At 36.7% G+C, this 23918-nt stretch overlaps 1 protein-coding gene across 7 annotated transcripts in view; it reads right to left on the reverse strand.

Moving 5' to 3' along the window:
• LOC106882879 (arf-GAP with SH3 domain, ANK repeat and PH domain-containing protein 2) overlaps positions 1 to 23918 on the reverse strand; it is a 255065-nt gene that overhangs the window by 45658 nt on the left and 185489 nt on the right. For 4 of the 7 annotated variants that reach the window (XM_089351483.1, XM_089351484.1, XM_089351482.1 and 1 more), the window contains 12 exons: positions 23211 to 23258; positions 22457 to 22508; positions 21840 to 21888; positions 20655 to 20824; positions 20021 to 20154; positions 18481 to 18575; positions 17256 to 17436; positions 15069 to 15160; positions 13578 to 13764; positions 11751 to 11819; positions 9244 to 9291; positions 7599 to 7764 (listed from right to left, as the gene is read on the reverse strand). In XM_089351483.1, coding sequence (XP_089207609.1) covers positions 7599 to 7764; positions 9244 to 9291; positions 11751 to 11819; positions 13578 to 13764; positions 15069 to 15160; positions 17256 to 17436; positions 18481 to 18575; positions 20021 to 20154; positions 20655 to 20824; positions 21840 to 21888; positions 22457 to 22508; positions 23211 to 23258 — 1291 coding nt within the window. Of the gene's footprint in view, positions 1 to 5312; positions 5358 to 7598; positions 7765 to 9243; positions 9292 to 11750; positions 11820 to 13577; positions 13765 to 15068; positions 15161 to 17255; positions 17437 to 18480; positions 18576 to 20020; positions 20155 to 20654; positions 20825 to 21839; positions 21889 to 22456; positions 22509 to 23210; positions 23259 to 23918 lie in introns of all 7 variants that reach the window. The other 3 variants (XM_089351481.1, XM_089351479.1, XM_089351480.1) reach the window with 1 other exon arrangement.

The following is a 23918-nucleotide window of genomic DNA, read 5'->3' on the forward strand; positions in this document are numbered from 1 at the left end:
GCAAGCATGGAAACTTGATGTTAAATGATGAAGATGATGATGATGATGATGGCGGTGAATGTGATGATGATGGTGGTGGTGGTGGTAATTATGACGATGATGATGGTGATGACAGTGATGATGATGATGATGGTAATGACAGTGATGATGATGATGACAATAATGATGTCCTGGGGTGTTCAGTTCTTAAAAAAGCCACAGCTGACACTTAGTGATCATTTGAATCCAAGAAATGAACCACTCCAAAAGGAGTTTAGTATGTCTTGTGTAGCATCTATAAATATTTTAGCAGAAAAATGTCAATAAACTGGACGTGAAGAAGAAACAAAAAAAAAACAAAAAAACTTTTAGGAAAGTTTTAAAGAATTTGCTGCTTTTGAAGAGATTAGCAATAAAAGAAAGTTGAATAATTGAGAAGTTTAGTAATATAAATGGGCTGGAGTGGGAGAGAGATGAAGTTATAGGTTAAGATAGCATACAAGAATGAGACCTCATATAAAGATAAGTTGTTGAGATAAAGTTACATCATAGAAGATAAGATACATCATAGAAGATAAGATACATCATAGAAGATAAGATAGAATTCAGTATTACAAGATACCATATCACTTTATTATTCATAAAATAAACTTGATGATATGTTAGAGTTAAATTTAGAATAAGATTTACAAAATATTAAGCAGAATGATATGTATGTATGTGTGTGTGTGTATATATATATATATATATATATATATATATATATACCGGAGTAAGCACATAGAATGTGCAACAAGGTGGGAAAAAGAGTACTCAAATACCAGAGGTAGAGTAATATGCTTTATTTAAAAGCAGCAGAAATATAACAAAAGACTGTTACTCTGAGTTTCATGTTCCTGTTCATTGGGAACGTGAAACTCAGAGTAACAGTCTTTTGTTATATTTCTGCTGCTTTTAAATAAAGTATATATATATATATATATATATATATATATATATATATATATGTGTGTGTGTACATACATGTGTGTGCATTTAATTAAAAAGTAACATATAGATATGAAATGTCTCCAAATACCAAGGGTGCTTTTAAGAGATTGTGTTTAGCTCTGAGGTCATGACATAAAATGATGAGAGATAGATCTCCCAATCCATCAATTCATAAGACAACAAAGTGTCACAGAAAGCATTTTCAGATGATTTGGTAACTATTATCAACAACCAAAGAAACTGAGATGATGTTGATTATAGTGTTTGCTCCTCCAGAAACACAAGAAAACCTCTGCAATGGGCCAGCAATCATGAACTACAAGCAATTAGTCTAATAACTTATACACTCTTCTATCTCACCCCCAAAATATTTTGAATGGTTTGCTATCAGGTGCCATATTTGCCATGTACATATGCTGAAAAATTCTTTGGCATTAAGGGTATTGTGAAAGGCCTAGTTGGAAGCCCAACTTTCCAAATTCTTTTACAAGGCTTAGAAAAACTGAAGGACCACTGCAATAAGTGTGTGAATCAGAGAGGAATATGTTAAATAAAATCATAATTAACTGATCCCCCTGTATTTTCTTTTACCCAAAGCCAGGAACTTTTCAGCACTCCCTCGTATATATAATATATATATATATATATATATATATATATATATATATATATATATATATATATATATATACACACACACGTGTGTCCTGGGTATGATTTTAATCTATGTTCAGTAGGGAGAGCCTGGTTCAGGAGTCCCAGTGTTTCGAGTCATGTGGAAACACCACTTAACCACTGTTTTTCCTAGCTCAGCGGTGGGTTAGCTAGTATGTTACAGAATTGCCTCCAGAGGAAAGTCGTTCATAGACACCTCAGTCTCATCTAAGAGAGGATAGCTCCACACCAATCCTACATCCTGGTAACTACTGGGTTCAGGGCATTCATTGCACCAAATACAAGTTTGAAGGACAAGAGAGTAGGACTAGCTCTGCACAAGCCTACTAAAATAAATCCCTACTGTTTTGCAGGGTAATTTATTGAGCATTTAAAAAAGCTAATCTCCTCCAGAAAATCTAGGAGGGACTCTGAAAGAGATATTGTACATAATCAATATGTGGCATACCCTGTGGTGCTGTGGTTGCTACAAATGTATTGACTTGTCTTTCCTTTGTGATGTATCCATGAGTGGAAAGGTAGCAAGTATACTTGGGGCAAGGCACATAACTCTGGAAACAACCCAAGTACAGCAGAGGTGAATTAAGCTACTGTCTCTGCAATACCATTGACCAACAACATAAAAGACTGCCCATGGACATGTGCTCAAGCTTGAGTGAACACAAAATATTACCCAATGCAGCATTCCAGCACTTTTATTTAAAATACTATGAGTAAGTGAATAAGTAATTATTAAGTAAAAGAATTTTAAAGAACTGTCATGTATATCCAGCTTGGTTTCTTGTCACATTTGCATTTTTCTTAGTTTCAATATGTTTCTATTTAGAAATGTCTAGCCTTCGTTATGTATTATTTGCAATGAAGGGAGAACTTCTCAATGTTGCTTCTAGTGTCACAAGTTCAACAGATATTTTGTAGAAGAAAATAATGTTAAAAGTATTTTTAAGGAATTGAGGTAGGTCTAGATAAAGATCTGTGATTAACTCTGTTAAGATATGGAACAGATAATTATTACGTAGGAGAAAGGAGATTTCTTTGATTGTGTTATTAACATCATTATAAGTTAATTTATCAGTTTATCTGTCTTCTCTCTCTTTCTCTTTCTCTCTCTCTCTCTCACACACACACATGCTGTAACAAGAAAAGATTTCTTGACAAGAGTTTTTTTTCAGTGACATTCCCCATTGCTTGTACCTATTTTTGCAGATTTATAATTAAATGAACTGAAGTATATAGAATAAAGCATTCTACTGAAGGCATACTAAATACAATTACAAATAAATCACTTGGATAGGACACCAATCTATCACAAGTAACTTTTCCAGATGATCTGGTACCTATTTTCTGCAATTATAATTAAATGAACAGAAGCTTGTAGAATAAAGTCTTCTGCTAAAGGTACACTGTGATCAAAAATAAATCTCCTCTGGGATAGGACAGCAAGCTATTGCAAGTAACTTTCCCAGATGATTTGGGACCAATTCCTCTCATTAAAGCTAGAGAAAATGAAGCAAGTTGACCAGAATAGATATACCGTGACAAAGAATCCATCTTTGCTTGGATAAGTTGCTGGTCCACCACATGTAATGAACTAGTAATACCTATTACAGATAGCTTGGCAAACAGAGGAAATTTAGCATACAGTGTTTTGTATGATGGTATGCTTGTTTATGTAGGAGCTGGTGTGGCTGTGTGGTTGAGAAGCATGCTTCTCAACCAAGTGATTTTGGGTTCAGTCCCACTGCACAGCACCTTGGGTAAGTGTTTTTTTCTACTATAGCCTGAAATCGACCAAAGGCTTGTGAGTGTAGTTAGTAGGTGGAAACTGAAAGAAGCCCATCATATATATATGTAATGTATTTGTGTTTATGCTTACCCTTGTCTAGAAATCATGTGATGGTCATAAATGAGCATCATCATCATCATCAATGTAAAACATGTTTGGTCATGTTTGGAAATAGGTGAGAGTTGGTCCCAGGAAGGGCATCTGGCCATAGAAAAGTCTGCCTCAACAAATTTTGTCTGACCCATGCAAACAATGAAAAGCAGATGTTAAATGATGATGATGTATCTCCATACCACTTCAATCCCTACCCTTTGGGATTCTTCATTAAGTGTGGCAGGTCAAAGGATAGAAACCTAACTAATGTGGACCACCTCTTCCTTACGGGAAATGAGAGCTGAAGAAAAGCAGGGATTGATCTGGAGAGAAGCAGAAAAGATAGCCTAGAATTGAGAACAGTAGGGAGAAGTTGCCAATGGCTTATATTCTATAGGGAGCATAAGGAGAGCCCTATACTTGGTAACATGGCCTGCTTGAAATAGCAGCCAAATCCCACTCAAACTACACCCTCATATTTTAAAAAAACAGAAGGACAAAATATAGGATCTGTCCTATGAACTGTCTCTTTTCTCCACATTTGGGGTACTTCTGCTAATGTTCAAAATTGCTATTGCTAGCATCAGCATCAACATCATTGTTATTAAATTTAGCACTGAGTTACATTTCAGGCTATAACTCCAGTTGGTCACTAAGTCTTATTTCATTGTGGTTAGAACCTCTCCTTATGTGCATATATACACATGCATACACACACACACACACTCATGTGACTATGTATTCATAAATGCACACACACACACACTAACATGCTTATATTATACAGGTCTGTTTTACTAGATTTTAAGTTTGCTTGATCAAGGGAGAGCTATTTCTAAACAACAATATCAACTTCAAAAGATTTGATTATTATTAATCCTAATTAAAATTGTTCTTCTACACGTCTTAGTAAAGATCCCCTTTGGTCATGAATGACCATAGGACTGCACCTAAAAAGTTCCCTACCAAGGCACAAATCCAAGCAAGGTTGTTCATGTAAGACCAACAACTGCCCATGCATATCAGTTTCTCCTTTCTATGCCACCAATGTTATCCAAGGGAAAGGCAAAGGCTGATACAACTTGGCATGAGTGACGCCGCAACTCGTTTCTACAGCTGAGTGAACTGGAGCAATGTTAAAATAAAGTGTGTTGCTTAAGAATACAACTCATGGCCTGGTCCAGGAATCAAGCTATCTCATGATTGTGAACCTGATACTCTAACCACTGAGCCATACGCTTACACCACTTATGCCTTTAAAATGTATGAAGGGACAATCACAAATCCAATAGCTTAAATATATCTTCAAGAAAAACCTTTTTTTCATCAAAGGTTTTAAACTGTCCCCAGAGAATGTAACAGAAAATCCCTGGATGTGTAACCCCTTCAATGGGACTGTAATGATACTGTAACAGCAAGCTATGTCCAACATAAAATCTGTTGACAGTAGGTAGGAGGAAAGGCACCCCAGGTAACGCTTTTATCAGGATGGCACTTTGGAGGTCTGCTGTATAAACCTATATAGGTTTAGGGGACCCAGGGGTGGGGGTGGGGGTGGGTGACAAACCCAAGGGTTGCACTGAGTGGCACACACTCCAGTTACACCAATGTCAGTTGATTTCAAATATTGCTTTGTTGTCAAGAGAAGAAACCAGGTTAATTATTAGTGTTGGTGAACGAAGGAGTAGCACCATGATGAGAATTGGAAGAAATAACAGTCGGATGTTGGCAGTAAGAGTGGCAGCAGCTTCACTGTGCTGAGCCTCATGCAAGTTGCTTGCACACTTACCTGACTTCAGTTTGCTACGGGATAGATAGGATCTCAGCTTAGATTCTACAAGATTCCAGAATAGGATCACATAAACAAAATTAATAAAACTAATTAAGCTATAATCATACAGTGTAATCACTAATTAATTAGAGTATTAGAATATCAAACAAAAAAAAAAAACTAATTATTTCTATATTCATACAAAAAAAAAAAATCTTTTTCTGCAAATATTGTGAATATTTGTAAAGGAAATAATGACATGATGTCCAAAATTATTCCAAAGAATGTATACGTATTAGTTTTTAGTGATGGAATCTCAGCTTAGATTCTACAAGATTCCAGAATAGGATCACATAATCAAAATTAATAAAACTAATTAAGCTATAATCATACAGTGTAATCACTAATTAATTAGAGTATTAGAATATCAAACAAACAAAGAAAAATTATTTCTATATTCATAAAAAAAAAAAAATCTTTTTCTGGAAATATTGTGAATATTTGTAAAGGAAATAATGACATGATGTCCAAAATTATTCCAAAGAATGTATACGTATTAGTTTTTAGTGATGGAAACAAACTTTGTAACAAATATCAATTTTCGTATCCAACTAAATTCAGTGTTTTGTTAAGAGTGCTGTAGACTGGACTGTGATAGCTGCCCTCAGGAATCAGTTCATATCGATGTGAAGTGCTGAAGGAGGACAGATTATATTAGTAAACAAAATTTCATCAGCATTGGAAGACGGCACTGTTGTAACAGGAGGATTATGCAGTCTACAATGTTCTTAATGACACATCTAAGTTAAGTCAGATGTGGTAATTAATATATATATATATATATATTAGGAATTCTACATATATATATATATATATATATATTAGGAATTCTACATATATATATATATATATATATTAGGAATTCTACATATATATATATATATATATATATATATATATATATATATGTAGTAGTATCAAAAGTTTCTGTTGAAAGTCAAAAGTGAAAGAAGAGTGCTCTGTATAGTCAGAGCTGAATGTTATTATTAATGTAGTCAACTGGCACAGTCAGGTGTACCTTAGGGTTCAAAATCCATATTTTCTAGACAGTCATTTAATGCCTATGTTTCTAATCGATCTTTCATCAGTACCCAGATCAATTCTGTCCCTTTGAATCACATGATTCCACTCTGTGGGATGGTTGGTGTTAGAAAGGGCATCCAGCTGTAGAAACCGTGTCAAAACAGACACTGAAGCCTGGTCCAGTCTCCTGCCTAACCAGCTCCTGTCAAACCGTCCAACCCATGCCAGCATGGAAAGCAGACGCTAAATGATGATGATCTCAAATTAACATCACCATCTTAATTGGGACTAATGAGAAATGTAGGCATTAAATAATTGTCCTTAAATATAGATTTTGAAACCTAAGGTACTCTTAACTGTACTGGTAGACTATAATAATAATAATAATAATAATATTAATAACACCAATATTACATGTATCCATTTTGTATGTGAGTTTATGCATATGTGTTTGTATGCATTGCATATATGTGAGCATGTGCACACGTCTGTGTGTGAATGCATGTGTAGGTTTGTAAATTCTTATTCAGTTGTGACAATGTGTGTTGAATGTGTGAGAGTGTGCAAGACAACATTTAGAGAAGTATTAGCAGAAGCTGTCCAGAGTAAGTGGACAAGAGCTGGCTAAATTAAATGAAGAATGTCTGGTCAAATTGAAGTGTACAGGAATTGTCCCAAGTTAATAACAAGCAGCACCAATTTTGATTAAATAGACCATAATTAGCTGAATTTAATTATCTGGACACGTCCATAATAGGTGGGGGATGGGACATAAAATAACCCTTTTTTCTTTTTTTTGTTTTCTTTTTTTTATTCACTTTTTCAACATTATTTTTATTTTTGTTTCACACTGAAATATTTGATGTCTTTTATTTATTTATTTTTTTTTTTTTTTTTTTTGAGAGAGAATATTCTAGATTTTCATCAGGCAGAAACAAGGTGGACATGATCACAAGAAACACTGCACAACAACAAAACAACCAACATCACCACCACAACAACAACAGCAGCATGAACAACAATAACAACAGCAAGAACAACAAAAAACAGCAACAGCAACAACAACAGAAACAAGTAATAAAAAACCAAAAAAAAAACCAACCATAAATCATACATAGCAAAATAGTTTGAAAATGTTTGAAATGCAAAGGGAGGAGCATGTGCGAAGGGGGCCATAAAAAAAGGGGGTCAAAGAAAACTGAAAGTGGAAACATGGCTTACTTGTCGGTTTGTTTAGAGGTGGTGGCAATGGCGGGGGCCGACTGGTCTCAAGTTCTCCCTTATCTCGATAGACAGCCTCTCGAGAAACTGAGGCTGCACTTGATGTTTCATTGATACCAATCACACTCGACGGTCTCGATCGTGGTTTCTTGTACTCCGGTACTCCCTATAGTAGAAACGGTAAAAACATCAACAAGGTGTAACGGGTATGGGACGTTCTGGCATGCCTGTTTTGGCGTTGCCTATTCGGCATCACTGATTTGATGCTGACTTATTTGACATAAGACATTTAATGTTTCTCTTCTTGTTCCCTTCCTTCCCCCTTACACACACACACACACTCTATATATGTGTGTGAATATATCTTCTCTTTAAATTTGACGACTGGCACCCATGCCAACGTCGTCTCCTTCATTGGAAACGAAACTTGGCTTGCAAAGATCTATTGGGGCAAGCGAAAGCAAAATCATGATGGCACCTGTGCCCAGCATCACCTTCCTGGCACTTGTGCCAGATGGCACATGTAAAGATATTCAAGTGAAATCGTTGCCAGTGCCCCTGGACTGGCTCTTGTGCGGGTGGCACATAAAATACACCATTTTGAGCGTGGCCGTTGCCAGTACTGCCTGACTGGCATATGTGCCGGTGGCACATAAAAGCACCCACTACACTCTCGGAGTGGTTGGCATTAGGAAGGGCATCCAGCTGTAGAAACTCTGCCAAATCAGATTGGAGCCTAACCCTAACCCTAACCCTAACCCATGCTAACATGGAAAGCGGACGTTAAACGATGATGATGATGTGTCTGCATAGGGGCACTCTTCTACATTATTTTGCACTTATTCCTAAGGTTAGATAAATTGGGACAATGTCAGTTTCAACAATGATGGTTCCAGTTGATTCAATCAACAAAATAACTGGTACGATTGACATGTCAAAGGTTTATCAATGAACCAATCAACATTACAAGATTAGCCCTTCAGCATTTAAACTGGCCATATCTGGCCTAAATATTCTACTTGTTTAATCCTAAAACTAGACAGATTTGGCTTCTCACACCTACCTTACAATGTTACTCCAAAGATTAAACCCTCCCAATATCGAAACCTCAAGGCTACAAGACCTTGCATGATCCATTCAAAACAATGTAAATAAATAAGCATTACACTTGACAAAGAAATCTGAATGCTAAAGGGTAAAAGAAAAATGAACCAAGAAAAATATCTCAGAATGGCCAATGGCATATATTTGAACATCATAAACAAAAACAGCTATGTCTAATAGTGTACAACATTATTTCTTGATGTATTGAGATTGTCTCTAAGGGATGTATCTCTATTATCAAATGGCATCTAAGACCAGCTCCATTTAAAAACTTGAATCTAGATGCCAAACTTTAAAATCCTTTCAGGGCCCACGACACATATTTACATATCTAATATCTCCACATATGTATGCTCAATATTGATACATGTTGTTTTATAGACACAACTTTTATACAAACAATAACAAGGGGGGTTATATACAGATTGTCACAACAGGTAGGGTCAGCCACCAAAGATATATTGGCATTCACAACATATAAAAATACACACACACACAATAGATAGTCACCTCAGATAAATGAAATAGAAATGTTACTTACATCAATATCATCGTCACTATAACAGTCAAGCTGACATTGGGGCTCCTCCTGCAATGTAATATTTATTATATTGATTATAATTCACTGATGATCAATCCAATGACAACAATGGTGGTGGTGGTCATGATAATGGTAGAGGTGTGGTCATGATGGTGATGATAATGATTGAGATGTTAGTGCTAATGGTGGTGATGATAATAATGATAATGATGATGATGATTATAATAATGTAACATCTGCCAGTATTTAATCCTCAGAAGAGAAGAGGTTGGTAAAAAGCTGAAACTTGCTCTCTTCAATTTGGTCATGAATGTTGGGTAATGACCAGAAGAGTATGATCCTGAATAGAAACGGTAGAAATAGGGTTCCTCGAAAAGACCTCTAGAGTAATGTTAATCCACATGGTGCATAGCTTGGAGATCAAAGAATCTCTCCAGGTTGAGCTGCTACCATAAATACTCATGGATAGGTCACACTTTTTTTTTACCAAAAACTTTGATAAAAATCAGGGGTGAGACCAAATCCACTCAACATCACAGGAATCTGAAGTAGATAACAGCATATCAGTAGTCCAGGTATGTACCCTGGGCCTGGGTTTTACATTTTTGTGACATCTGTTTATTAGAAAGCAGAAACTGGAAGTTTGCATGTTGGTCTTTTTGACAACATTGATTCAAATATAAGTCATATTTACATTAAAAGAGGGCCATGTAACTCCCCAGATTATAGTGCAACCTATCTGCGAGTCAACCACAAATACCAACTTTGACAACCCCAAACTAAGGGTGTGACCTATCCACAAATATATACAGTACTTCTCTGCATGGAGAGATCACAGCACCGGTACAATGGATATGTGATTAGAATGTCACAGGAAAGAATTACAAGATGGATTCTTCAAGTAGAGCCAACTGACAGGAGACCTAGAGGTTAACCAAGAACAAGATGGCTGGATAATGTTCATAATCTCAGTTGGTTATGCTTGCTTAGGAATTCACCCAGAAAGTGTAACAATGGTTGCTTCCGATAGGACCTTATGGAAGAAGTACCTGAGGACTCTTACTCCTACAACCTTCTCAGGAATAGCAGACAAAGAAAATGGTTAGATTGGTAATATTTGTTATCTTGTTGCCTTCCCAAATGGAGGAGTGAGAGCTGTGTTGTTTAAAATAAGCTTCACAAATGGACATTTATACATGATGCTTATATGCAAAGACAGATTGACAGGCTGGAAATAGTAACAGCAGTAACAATATACCCTCACCCATCCACACATCTGTTGTAGATTATTAAATAGAGAGAGAGCAGAGGTGAAGAAATTAACTAGAGAGCAATGACCAGCAATCAATTAGTGGCCATTATTCAATGACCAAGGTGCATGGCCTAGTGGATTCAAGGTCATAGCTTTGATTCCTGGACTGGACAGTGCGTTGTGTTCTTGAGCAAAACACATCATTTCACTGCCCTGTGATTACTTCAACACCTGACATGTGGCACACTGTGCACCTGTACAGGTAATCTCAATTCAATGAAGGGAGGGAGTTAAGGTACAACGCAAACATTTGATCACTACAAACAAATCATTTGTACAGTTGGTGGTCAGGCAAGAAATTTGAAAACCTCATCTGCTCAAGAACCAGGAATCAATCAGCTGTTGTTATTTAGTTGTCAACAATCTTTAAATTGCTATTCAGTTGCCAGTAATCTGTTAGTTGCTGTTATTCAATTACAAGCAACAAATTTAGTTATTACTATTATAGAGCCTTTAGAAATCTGTCATTTGCTATTATTCAGTTTTGAATAGTCAAATAACTGGTTGCAATGTTTGTTGGAAATCTTCAATAGCAAAGATGACGACAATCTCTAATTTCAATTATTCAGTTGCCAGAAACCAAATAGCTGATGCAATATGTTAGTTGCCAATAGTCAATAGCCAAAATACTAGTAATCTGTAAGTTGGTATTATTCAGTTTATATGCAATGGAATAGTTATATTGATCAGTTTCCATCAATGGAATAGTTGCTTTAATCAGTTGCTAGCAATGAAATAGTTATTTCGGTCAGTGTCAGCAAAAAAAAATAGTTGCTTTAATTAGTTGCCAGCAATAAAATACTTGCCTTAATAAGCTGCCAGCTACAAAATAGTTGTTCTAAATCAGTTGCTAGCAATGTCAGTTTCACACTATAATGTGAAAGAGTCAATTCCAAACTTAATATTCTCCAACAAAAAAATTCCTGCCCGAAACATTAAACATCCCCTCTTTCTCCTGGAATTATATTTATTCCACTGGGAAAAATCATAACAACTGCACAGCAATAAACCAACAAAAGAAAGTCAATCCAGATTCATTGCTATGATATCTAAAGAATGAGAGACAACCCCTGATAACAAAAGCAGTAGATCCAACCAAACTTACCATCAGAATCATAAAAGACAGACAAGGGCAATTCCAACCTTCTTACCAGTCATGATATCTAGAAGAGGATGGGATTAATCCCAAACTTACCACCATAAGATCCCAGTCAATGTTGACGTTTTCAAATAAATCTTTTCTGTTCTCCAAAGCAGCTTTTATCTGAAATTATAGAAGTGATGGAGTTTCAGTATGGTGGTGGTGGTGGTAGTGTTGGTGGTGGTGAAGTAGTGTTGTGGTGGAGTGGTAGTGATTTGGTAGTGTGAAGTAGTGTACCGGCAGCGTGGTTGCAGTGTGATGGTATGGTGCAGTATGGGATTATATTAATGTGGTGGTGGGATGAGAATGGAATATACAGGGTGTCCACAAGGTCTGGATACATGGAGTAAATAAAATCATAACATAAACAATTAAATATAAGAAATAATAATTTCTTAAAGGATGCGTTAATCCCCATGTACCCAGACTTTGTGGACACCCTGTAGAATGATCAGTGAGGTGTTGTATCTTTTACTTGATTCAGTCACTAGACAATGGATGTGCTGAGGCACCACCATGAAGGGTTAGGGTTTTAATTTAGCAAATCGACCCCAGTACTTATTTTTTAAAGTTTGGTATTTGTTATATTGGTCTTTTTTTGCCAAACTGCTAAGTTAGAGGAACGTAAACAAAGCAACACCAGTTGCATACTTATTCATTTATTTATATATTTATTGTTGTTTATTACAAAGTTCTATTCAGTAGTAATCATGCATAGTACCATTTCATTCTTTTTTTGAAATCATCAGCATGACATAACCTGAGGGATATTAATCTAACATTTTATGAAGTGAGACATTCCTTATAGATGGAAAATAATTAAGAATCAGATATCAATAAGAAATGTGTTTCTTTATTTTCAGGTAGTGATCCTTGAGGTCAATTTATGTTATGCAATTTATTTCAGGTAACATTGTGTTACACACCTAGAATTTCTAAATTTACTACATAAGCCACTTACTGTAACAGTGTTTTACATACTCTTTTTTGTCTTGAGCCCTAGAACTCACGGGGCTGATTATCCAGTTTCCATAGTGAATATGTGATCAAGATCACAACATTCCCTTGAATAAGAGTCTGGTCTGTTGCTGGGTTCAAAGCTAGCAATTTTGAGGGGTGGGAACAGGTTGATTAAATCAACATCAGTATTGGTCTTTATTTGATCAATCCTGAGAGGTTGAAAGGCAAAGTTAAACTCGGTGGCTTGGCAGGATTTGAACTTGGAACATAAAGCGCTGGAAGAAATTCTGCTAACCATTTTGCTTGATATGCTAATGATTCTGCCAGCTCACCACCTTAATAACAATAACTCTTTCTAATTTTGACACAAGGCTAGAAATTTTGAGGGGAGGGGAGGGGACAAGTCGATTACAATGACCCCAGTTCTTGACTGGTACCTTATTTTACTGACACGAAAGGGAAGAAAGGCAAAGCTAATCTCAGCAGAATTTGAACTCAATGTAAAGCACCTGAAGAAATGCTGCAAAGTATTTTGTCTGATATGCTAACAATTCTGCCAGCTCACTGCCTTTATTTAACAATATAGACAACAACAATAATATAGATATCATTACACATGTTTACCAAGGTGGGATATGAACTCAGAATGTAAAGAACTAGAAGTAATGCTGCTAAGCATTTTGTCTGATATGCTAACAATTTTGCCAGCTCACTGCCTCGTTTTATACACACGGGCATCATATTTACTATATATAACTATATATTACATCATTGGACATGCTACACAAGCCACTCCCTCTAACAGTATTGCTTTGTTACATCATTAGGTTTGCTACACAAAATATATCCCATAAAGGAGTGTCGCACACCCCGTGAAATTTATAAGAAAGATAGAAAGGAAATGCTGTGGTGATGACTGACCAGTTCAGCACAAAGTTGGTGGTTATTTTCAATGGCAATGTCTAGAGGAGCTTGGCCTGCATTGTTCTCGAGTGAAGCCATGTCTGGTTTGGTACGCAGTATCAACTTTATACATTCAGATTTGTTGAGTTGAGCACATAAATGGAGAGCTGTGTTGCCATCTTTGGTTCGTTTATCCAGACTAGAACTGCAATTAGAATGAAACCATGTCAGCCTTGTCATATAACTCAATTAAAACACTCACACACAGATGTTGTCGTCATCATCATCATCATCATCACTATCAACCCCAGCACATTACCGTCTTAGGTCCTATGACTCATTAGGCCACACACACACATACATACAAGAATATAAGAAACGAATAACAGCATAACCAAAACAAAATACCCTTGTTTAAAACTGACTAATGACAAATCAATGAAAGAGCCCCAATGTGTTAGCTCAGCTTGCTAGAAATACAAGCTAAATCTTCCTTAAATCTGAATAATGTAGTCTGAGACGTACACATGACAAAAAAAAAAAAATGAGATGGTCATGACACGACCAAAATATTTAAAGAATATTAGAGATTGACCAGTTCAGATATTGTAAATGTAAAATTGGGAGTTTTACCCATACAAATGTTATAGATACGAAGTAGGGTTTTGGTGAGTTGAGATGTTCTCGATATACAACCAGGAGTGTTTTACCATGTCTACATTATATAAATATCTAAATATTGTAAATAGAAACATGGAAACTGATTAGTTGGAAAACTGTAGGTATATAAATCAAAGACTGACAAGAGCAGTTGTACATATAGAATTAGGAATATGATTATTTCCACAGAGTAAAATATATATTAGAGAGATTAATCAGTGCAAATGTTGCTCATATAAAACTAGGAGATTTATCTTCTAGGTATTGTGCATGTGTACCTCTCTCTCTCTCTGTCTATATATATATATATATATATATATATATATATATATATATATATATATATATATATATAGTGTACTGTTCTGTGATGGTAAGATCATCAAAAAAAGTATTCCATATGGTGAAAGATAAATATTATTTAATAAACCCAATATATGATTTTATGTGCTACTATTAGTTTCATGTGCTGAGAGCATGCCAGACAGTATTTTTTAACATGTCTGGTATCCTACCACAATCATCAGGTACTGCCCACATAGCATAAGAAACTAAAAATGGGACAATAGGATGAGAGAAAAAGTGAGAAAGAAGTAGATATAAAAGGTGGAAGGTTGAAAAACTACACACACACACACATATAGTCCAAATATTATTGATATTAAATTGGGAGACTGAGTAGTTCAAATGCTGTACATCTGGATATTAAGTGTTGAAAAACCTCACCTAGTCATGAACCCAACACATACTACATACGACCAATGATTTCAATACTAAAACTGGTCACCACCCAGTAATCAAACTCACAATTTAACCCACCTTCACCATCACCTCAGCCCCCATACTTACATACTGCTATTCTGTATAATAAAGTCCACCATATGTAAGCTGTTTCCATCCTCTTGACTAATTGCCATGTGCAGTGAAGTTTCATCATTCTCCTGAAAAATACAATTATGGAACATATAATGCATCATCCCTAGGTGGCTGTATGTAGGTCACAGGGTACTTAAACAACACACATGTACATTATTTACATTTGACGGATATTTGTCCTTGCTTGTTTGTTGTTAACACAATGTTTCGGTTGATATACCCTCCAGCCTTCATTAGGTGTCTTGGGAAAATTTCGAACCTGGGTTCTCATTCCTAAGGTATTTTTCCATGTTGTTATTATTATTACTGTTATTATTATTATTATTGTTGTTGTTGTTATTATTATTACTATAACTATTACTGTCGTTATTATTATTATTATTGTTATTATTATTACTATAACTATTACTGTTATTATTATTATTGTTATTATTATTATTATTATTATTCAGGTCACTGCCTGGAAACGAACTCAGAATCTTGGGGTTAGTAGCCCGCACTCTTAACCACTATGCCATATGCCATATGTAGTATAATACAGGCTGGTGGTTCTCAACCATTTTCACATCCCTTGGATTACTATTTTATTCTAGTGAACCCCATAGCCATTTGATTTTCAAAAACTAGTTTTATAAACACACCTTTCAAAGTTCCTATTTTGTTTTTCACATGTTTACATCTATCTTTCACTTATTTCCCCTCATTCCATTTGTGTTATTTCACCTGTCAGTATATACGCATACAAGCTACTAGCACAGGTACTATACACACATACACAACCATACATCCTGCACCAACCAAGTACACATCAGTTGCCACACACAAACTGGCTCTTGTGCGGGTGACACATGAAATGTTTCGAGCGGGCTCGATGCCAGTGCCCCTGGGCCGGCTTGCGGGTGACACATGAAATCTTTCGAGCGAGATCGTTGCCGGTGCCCCTGGGCCGGCTTGCGGGTGACACATGAGGTTTTTCGAGCGAGGTCGTTGCCGGTGCCCCCGGGCTGGCTTGTGTGCGGGCGACACATGGGGTCTTTCGAGCGGGATCGTTGCCAGTGCCCCTGGACTGGCTCTTGTGTGGGTGACACATGAAATCTTTCGAGCGGGATCGTTGCCAGTGCCCCTGGACTGGCTCATGTGCGGGCGACACATGATATCTTTCGTGCGAGATCATTGCCAGTGCAGGTGGCACATAAAAGACACCATTTCGAGCGTGGCCGTTTTCGTGCGGGTGACACATAAAAGCACCCACTACACTCTCTGAGTGATTGGCGTTAGGAAGGGCATCCAGCTGTAGAAACTCTGCCAAATTAGATTGGAGCCTGGTGTTGCCATCCGGTTTCACCAGTCCTCAGTCAAATCGTCCAACCCATGCTAGCATGGAAGGCGGACGTTAAACGATGATGATGATGATGATGATGATGATACACATATATACAAACATACCCTACCATACATATTGTATCACCAAAGACACAGCAGAATTCACACACAAGTCAATGAGGTATCTCTAAATGGCCATTCAAGCTGCTGGAGGTCATGTGTGGTAAGTAGCTTGCTTACCAACCACATGGTTCCGGGTTCAGTCCCACTGTGTGGCACCTTGGGCAAGTGTCTTCTACTATAGCCTTGGGCCGACCAAAGCCTTGTGAGTGGATTTGGTAGACGGAAACTAAAAGAAGCCCGTCGTATAAATGTATATATATATATATGTATGTGTGTGTATATGTTTGTGTGTCTGTGTTTGTCCCCCCAACATCGCTTGACAACCGGTGCTGGTGTGTTTACGTACCCGTAACTTAGCGGTTCGGCAAAAGAGACCGACAGAATAAGTACTAGGCTTACAAAGAATACGTCCTGGGGTCGATTTCTTCGACTAAAGGCGGTGCTCCAGCATGGCCGCAGTCCAATGACTGAAACAAGTAAAGAGAGTAAAAGAGAGTAAAGAGTTCTGGATACAATTAAGAAATACATGATTGCCATGATTGGAATGTCTTTGATCACAGGTCTGCTAGATTAAGTTAATCCTAGGTCTGCTGGATTAAGGTAATCCTAGGTCTGCTGCATTAAGGTAATCATAGGTCTGCTGGATTAAGGCCACCCAACAACAACAGCATACACACACACATACACACATTTTATATATATACATATACTTACTGTATTTGGCAGGGTCGTCATCAGCTCCAATCCCTCAGCATGTACCTGCAGCAGTGCAAACACGTCCTTTGATGCAATTGCTTGTTGCAGTTCCTGTTTCAAGTCTTCCTTGTCTGTGCATGTCTGGATCACATATTTGTGCTGTTCATATTTCGCCTTGATAAACTCTCGACGTTTGTTCCTGGTCAAAGAAGCAACAACACAAAAATAAACTGTCAAGAATTTTTCTGAGATGAAGGGGTTTGTTAAACTAATTTAAGACTCAGAAACAATGATCATCATCATCATCATCACCAACACCAGGCCTTGTGTCTACAATAGGTTTCTTTCTGCTATAAGCACAAGATCTGAAATTTTGGTGGTGAGTGGGGGATAGTTGGTTATATTGACTACATCAACCTCAGTATTCAACTGGTACCTATTTTATCGAGCTACAAAAGATGAAAGGTAAAGTGGAACTCAGCAGAATTTGAATTCAGAATGTAAAGACGGACGAAATGCCAGCAAGCATTTTGTCTGGTGTCTGGTGTCCTTGCGATTCAACCAACTTACTGCCTTATCTTGTAGATTTGAGATTTTGATGAAACTACAGTTACTTTTTAGAATAATGATGTAGGGTTGGTGTGTGAGGCCAAATCTGGCCATGAACATAGAGCTGGTAGAATAGTTTTGAGCTGGATATGGCCAGTTTAAATACTAAAGGGCTAAACATGCTAATGATTCCAGCAGCTCTAAGACTAATAATAATAACACAACACCACAAGTAATTTTGAGGGGAGGAGTTCAGTCAGTTACATCAACCATGGAACATGATTGTTTTAATTGTGGATGCTGGGGAGATAAATAGTGATGACTGCTTCTAAGACAGGCATAAGGCCTAAAAACTTGGTGAGGGGGAGTCAGTTGATTCAATTGACTCCTAATACTTTATGTTACTGACCTAAAAGATGAAAGGCAAAATTGACCTGCGAGGATTTCTTTCCTGTTCATAACATTCTATTGGTGTTGACTTACAAAGGCTCGAGAAAAACATTAATGGCATCAATCTCACTGGTCTTGGAGGGCCTGTATAGACCATAGACACTGCACCTTTCTTGGGACCCAGCAAGTAGAAACAAAAAGATATGTAGCAGTGTGTGTGTGTGTGTGTGTATATATATATATATATATATATATATATATATATACATATACAGAGAGGAAGAGAGATAGAAGATGTACTTACATGCCACTTGTCGCCTTTGGTTTCAGTGAAGTGTCAAATGCTAATTTGGCTTCCATGATGTCATTGAAATTGCTGTTACCCACCGCTCTTGCTAACTGAAATGGAGATAGATGATCATATAAGATATGTGTGTGTATGTGTGTGTGTGTGTATGTGTGTGTGTAAAAGAAATAATTAAGATTCAGTTGAATTAGATACCTAAGTTGAGGCACCAAGTCAGTCCGGTATTATCTGCACGGCTCGAAGTAAGGTGAATAAAAAGCAAATAAGTAACAAGGATGTCCAGCTATTAGTGCATCATGGCCGTTTCAAGCAGCTCCATTTAATCAATCAATGCAAACATTACATCAATTTGAAATACACCGGTGTATTTCAAATTGATGTAATGTTTGCATTGATTGATTAAATGGAGCTGCTTGAAACGGCTGTGATGCACTAATAGCTGGACATCCTTGTTACTTATTTGCTTTATATATATACATATATATATATATTTTGTGTGTGTATGAATACAATATTTTAGAGAGGGAGAGAGAGAGGAGGAATCAACCTTCAACCAGCGTGTAGGACTGCTGCTTTATTTACAGTCTCTTCAAAAGGATGAAGAGCAAAGCTGACCTTATGGTATTTGAACTCAGAATCATTATCTAACACCCATGTTCCATGTTGGCATGTGTGGGGCCATATATATATATATATATATATATATATATATGGTGGCACGTAAAAGCACCCACTACACTCTCGGAGTGGGTGGCGTTAGGAAGGGCATCCAGCTGTAGAAACTCTGCCAAATCAGATTGGAGCCTGGTGTAGCCATCTGGTTCACCAGTTCTCAGTCAAATCGTCCAACCCATGCTAGCATGGAAAGCGGACGTTAAATGATGATGATGACTAGAAGGTTTGGAGGTGATGTACAGGAATTATATATTAGAAAAAATAATAAGGTACTCAGATATCTGGATGGTTGTACATTTACAGATTTTTATTAATATGTCACATGTTTTTATAAATTAGCGCTTGCATCTATTCTAGTAGATTCTCCAGGTTTAATTTTTCTTGAGAAGATTTGTCTCTTTTTAAAAGAAACATTTTAATAAAAATCTGTAAATGTACAACCATCCAGATATCTGAGTACCTTATTATTTTTTCTAATATATATATATATATATATATATATATATATATATATATATATATATATGCATGTGTGTGTGTGTGTGTGTGTGTGTGTGCTTGTATCTTGTGTTTGTTCCCCACTGCACCTCTTTACAACCAATGTTGATTTGTTTATGTTCCTGTAATGAAGCAGTTTGACCAAAAGGACTGATAAAATAATTATGAGACTTTTAAAAAACAGAACATAAGCACTGGGGACAATTTGTTTAACAAACTAAAACCCTTTCAAGCAGTACCCCAACAAGGGGTGCCACCCAATGACCAAAACAAATAAAAGAAGATACAGGAAAATGCCATAGCTTGCTATAACCAATAACTTGAGGTACCTGAGAGAAATACGTGACAGCAAAGAGGTACATACCAGCAGCTGGGATGTACCAAGTTCATCTATGACAATACTTTGTGTCCTACTGATGTGGACACCAACCTCACGATGAATACCACAGCACTCCAGACAGATCAAGATACCCAAGTTGGTGGACAACCACTCTGGATCTGCAAAGAAAGAAATAGGTAGATATGGTATTGTAAGTGGTGGTGGTGGTGGTGGTGGTGGTGGTGATGGTGGTGGTGGTGGTGAAACTGATCACTGATGGTAGTGTTAAGGGCGGTAGCAGAGGTAGTGATTGTAGTAGTGGTGTTTGGGTCATAGTGACGGTGGTGCTGATGGTGGTAATGATTGTGGGAGGGGCATGTTGGTGGTAAAGTAGCAATGGCAATGTGGTGGTGGTGGTGGTGGTAATGATGATGATGATGAAGAAGGTAATGACGATAATTATGATGATGATGGCAATGATGATGATGACGATGATGATGATGATGGCGATGATGATGATGATGGCGATGATGATGATGATGGCGATGATGATGATGATGACGACAGCAGTTATTACAACAATAATAAGTTTGATTATAGTGATGACAGCAAGCTAATGTTGCCCAGGAAACCACATCAAGAAACTTTGAAAAAAAAAAAAAAAAAAAAGAGAAAATACCTGGTGCTCCACAATCGCAGCATGTCTTGTTGCCAGGCAACTGCTTCACTCGTTCAATGATGCTACATGTCAGTTCACGGACACTCTGATTTATTGAGGTGGAATTGCTGTTGTCTTGGAATGCTTTCAGTAACACTTCCTCCTTGGCATTGTTTAGTACCGAGATCCATCTGTAACGGCAGAATACATGTCAGATGATGAACTTCATAGAAACTTTTACAATAAAACTTATTGGGCAACCATAATGGTAAATCTGATAATCTTAGTTTCAAATTTTGAAATTGGTACGTTAACCACCACATGTATCCCCAGTGGATCATAGCAAACTTCACACAATTGCCATATGCATCACCGATGGTACAGATGCACCACCAGTGGTACAATATTTTATTCTGTATCTTTGACATGGTTTTGAGGATATTTAAATAACATGAGTGCAAAATATTAAATAACAGACAAGGGGGTGCTGAAAAGTTCCTGGCTTTAAGGGTATTGTGAAAGGCCTGGTTGGAGGTTTAAGCTTCCGAGTTCTTTTACAGGGTTTAGAAAAACCGAAGGACCACTGCAATAAGTGTCTGAATCTTTTCAGCACCCCCTCATAAGTGCTAAATATTAAAGTTAATCATGAAATATTAGTGTTAAACTTCTCTCATAAATTCAGTATTAAACTTAGAAATAAACTGTATGATGAGATCTTCAGAAGTAGATTTGGAATGGTTGTGTCGTTAAGAACCTTGCTTTGCAGCCACATGGTTCCAGGTTCAGTCTCATTGTGCAGCACTTTGGGAAAATGCCCTTTACTATACCCTGGGCCAACTAGAAATTGTGTGGAAGTACATCACATGTATGTGTGTACGTATATATATATATACACACACATAATGACAGGCTTCTTTCAGTTTCCATTCACCAAATCCAATCACAAGGGTTTGGTTGGCCCAGGGCTATAGTAGAAGGCCTTTGCCCAAGGAACTGTGCACTGGAACTGAACTCAAGATTACAGGCTTGGGAAGCAAACTTCAAACTTCTCAAACATCCATTTCCTCCTGCACTTGTAATTTTTTCTTTTTTAAATCAAAAAAATATATGCACTGAAATTAAGGACTTGCTTTACTCTACTCTAAAGAAAGACCCTATTGTTTTGTAAAGTTTTGATGTGAAGCAAATTAGTAAGGTAGAACTCACTCTTCCATTTCTTTCTCATCATCTGCTTGGAAATGGTAAGTTCGATTTTCTGAAAAATACAACAACAGTGTATTGGATAAACTTTGACAAATATAAAATGAACGAGAGACTTACAGAGAACAAAGATGTTTCCACTTTTGATGAGCAATAGTTTTCATCATCATCATCAACAACAACTATCCTCTTTGTGGACGTATGTTTCTGGTTTGATAAACATCATCAGAACAACAATTGTTTAACCTTATCTCCAGAAGTCAAGCAACTTAGACTTATACAAAACAGAGTAGAATACATTTTATAGTCTGGGTAATTTGCATAATTTAAACAAAAACTGCTCGAAGTGGCCAATTGTATGTATTTGAACAACATAGGAAAATACAGGTATATCAAATACCATACAACATTAATTCTTGATTTATTAAAATTATCTCCACCTCTAGAGGATGTGCCATAATTACCAAATGGAAATTAAGACCAACTCTGCTTAAGAAGGGGAGATAATCTCAAGGTTCAAGAATCAGAACTGGCCACTCAGAGTTATTTCTCCTAGCTCAATTCTGTTTAAATTAAGTAAGGGTTACATTGATGAATGGAAAAGAGCAAAACAGAAAACTTACTTGAACTAGATATCAAATCAAAATATTTCTTGCCAGGATCATCTGGTACTAACTGAAAATAAAAGAAAGCAAACATCATGAGAAAATGTCCAGTAAAACCAATCTGTTTTATTGACATTGTTAATAATTTTGTGAAGGGGAAAACATTAAAAATATATAAAAATAAAATTATCAGATTGATTTTCTTAATTAAATTTTATTTATTTCAACCAAGTTAGTCCATATAAATATATTTATGTTTGTAAGTCATCATAGCCAGGCAGCCTTGCAAGGAAAACACACACACAGATACTCACTCACAGACAGGTAGATAGATGGGTGTACAAACACACAACATAAAATTTATATTTATTTGTTACAAACAGATTGACTCAGAATTGCGTAACTTAACCCTTTAGTGTTCAGATTACTCAGTCAAAAGTAATGCCTAATCTTTCAAATTGTTTTGAATTAATCATGCATTATCTCATAGCTTTCAGATTTCAATGATGTGATTGTTTATTTTTAGAATGACATTTCAGGGCAGTTGTGAAAGGCCAGATCTGGTCACTTTGAATACAAAACAGGTAGAATATTTAGGCCGGATATGACCAGTTTGAATGTTAAAGGGTGAACGTTTCACAGTAATTAGAAATACGCTACTCAGTTAACTGCTTCTGAAGAGGTGTGTGTGTGTGTGTGTGTGTTTGTGTGAGAGAGAGAGAGAGAGAGAGAGAGAGAGAGAGAGATAGAGAGAGAGAGAATAAATACTTACTTTTACTTGGCAGGTGAGCAGATTCAATTTTACAGGGTCTTTACTTTCCTGAAATACAAGAATAACATCAATAAATAGAAACTCAATAACAACAATAATGTTTCCTCACATTCATCCAAAGCTTTACATATCCTCAGGAAGTACATTATTGATTGAATCAACACCAATACATAACTGATACTTTTATTAAACAACAATAATGAAAAGCCATCTTTTAGTCAATATCAAATCACTCCATGATCTGACCACCTTCCACATGGCCTAGTGGTAAAAGTGTTACACTCACAATCATAAGACAATGGTTTCAAATCCCAGATCGGGTAGTCCGTGGTGTTCTTGAACAAAACACTTCATTTCAAGTTGTTCAGTTTACTCAACCCTAAACGAGTTCCAGGAATATCTGGGACACCAACATCCTGTTCATGGGGAATGTTGTAATTTCAGTAAATTTAGTGCTATAGAAAACCAGGGCTTTGATTCCCAGATTGAGTGGCACATAATATTCTTGAGTATAACACTCCATTTCATGTTGCACTCAATTTTTTTCAGCCATAAATGAGTTCCAGCAATTGATGGAAAGTTATCATTGATGCATGATTACTAGAAATAAAAACCAATGAAGGAGCTTCTACATGGTCATTCAGCCTGCTAGAAATAATAGTCAAATGTCATTCTTTGACCTGGGACCAGACTGTAATAACTGATAAT

The sequence above is a fragment of the Octopus bimaculoides genome, chromosome 4, assembly GCF_046866305.1.
Source record: "Octopus bimaculoides isolate indiv1 chromosome 4, ASM4686630v1, whole genome shotgun sequence".
NCBI lineage: Eukaryota > Metazoa > Mollusca > Cephalopoda > Octopoda > Octopodidae > Octopus > Octopus bimaculoides.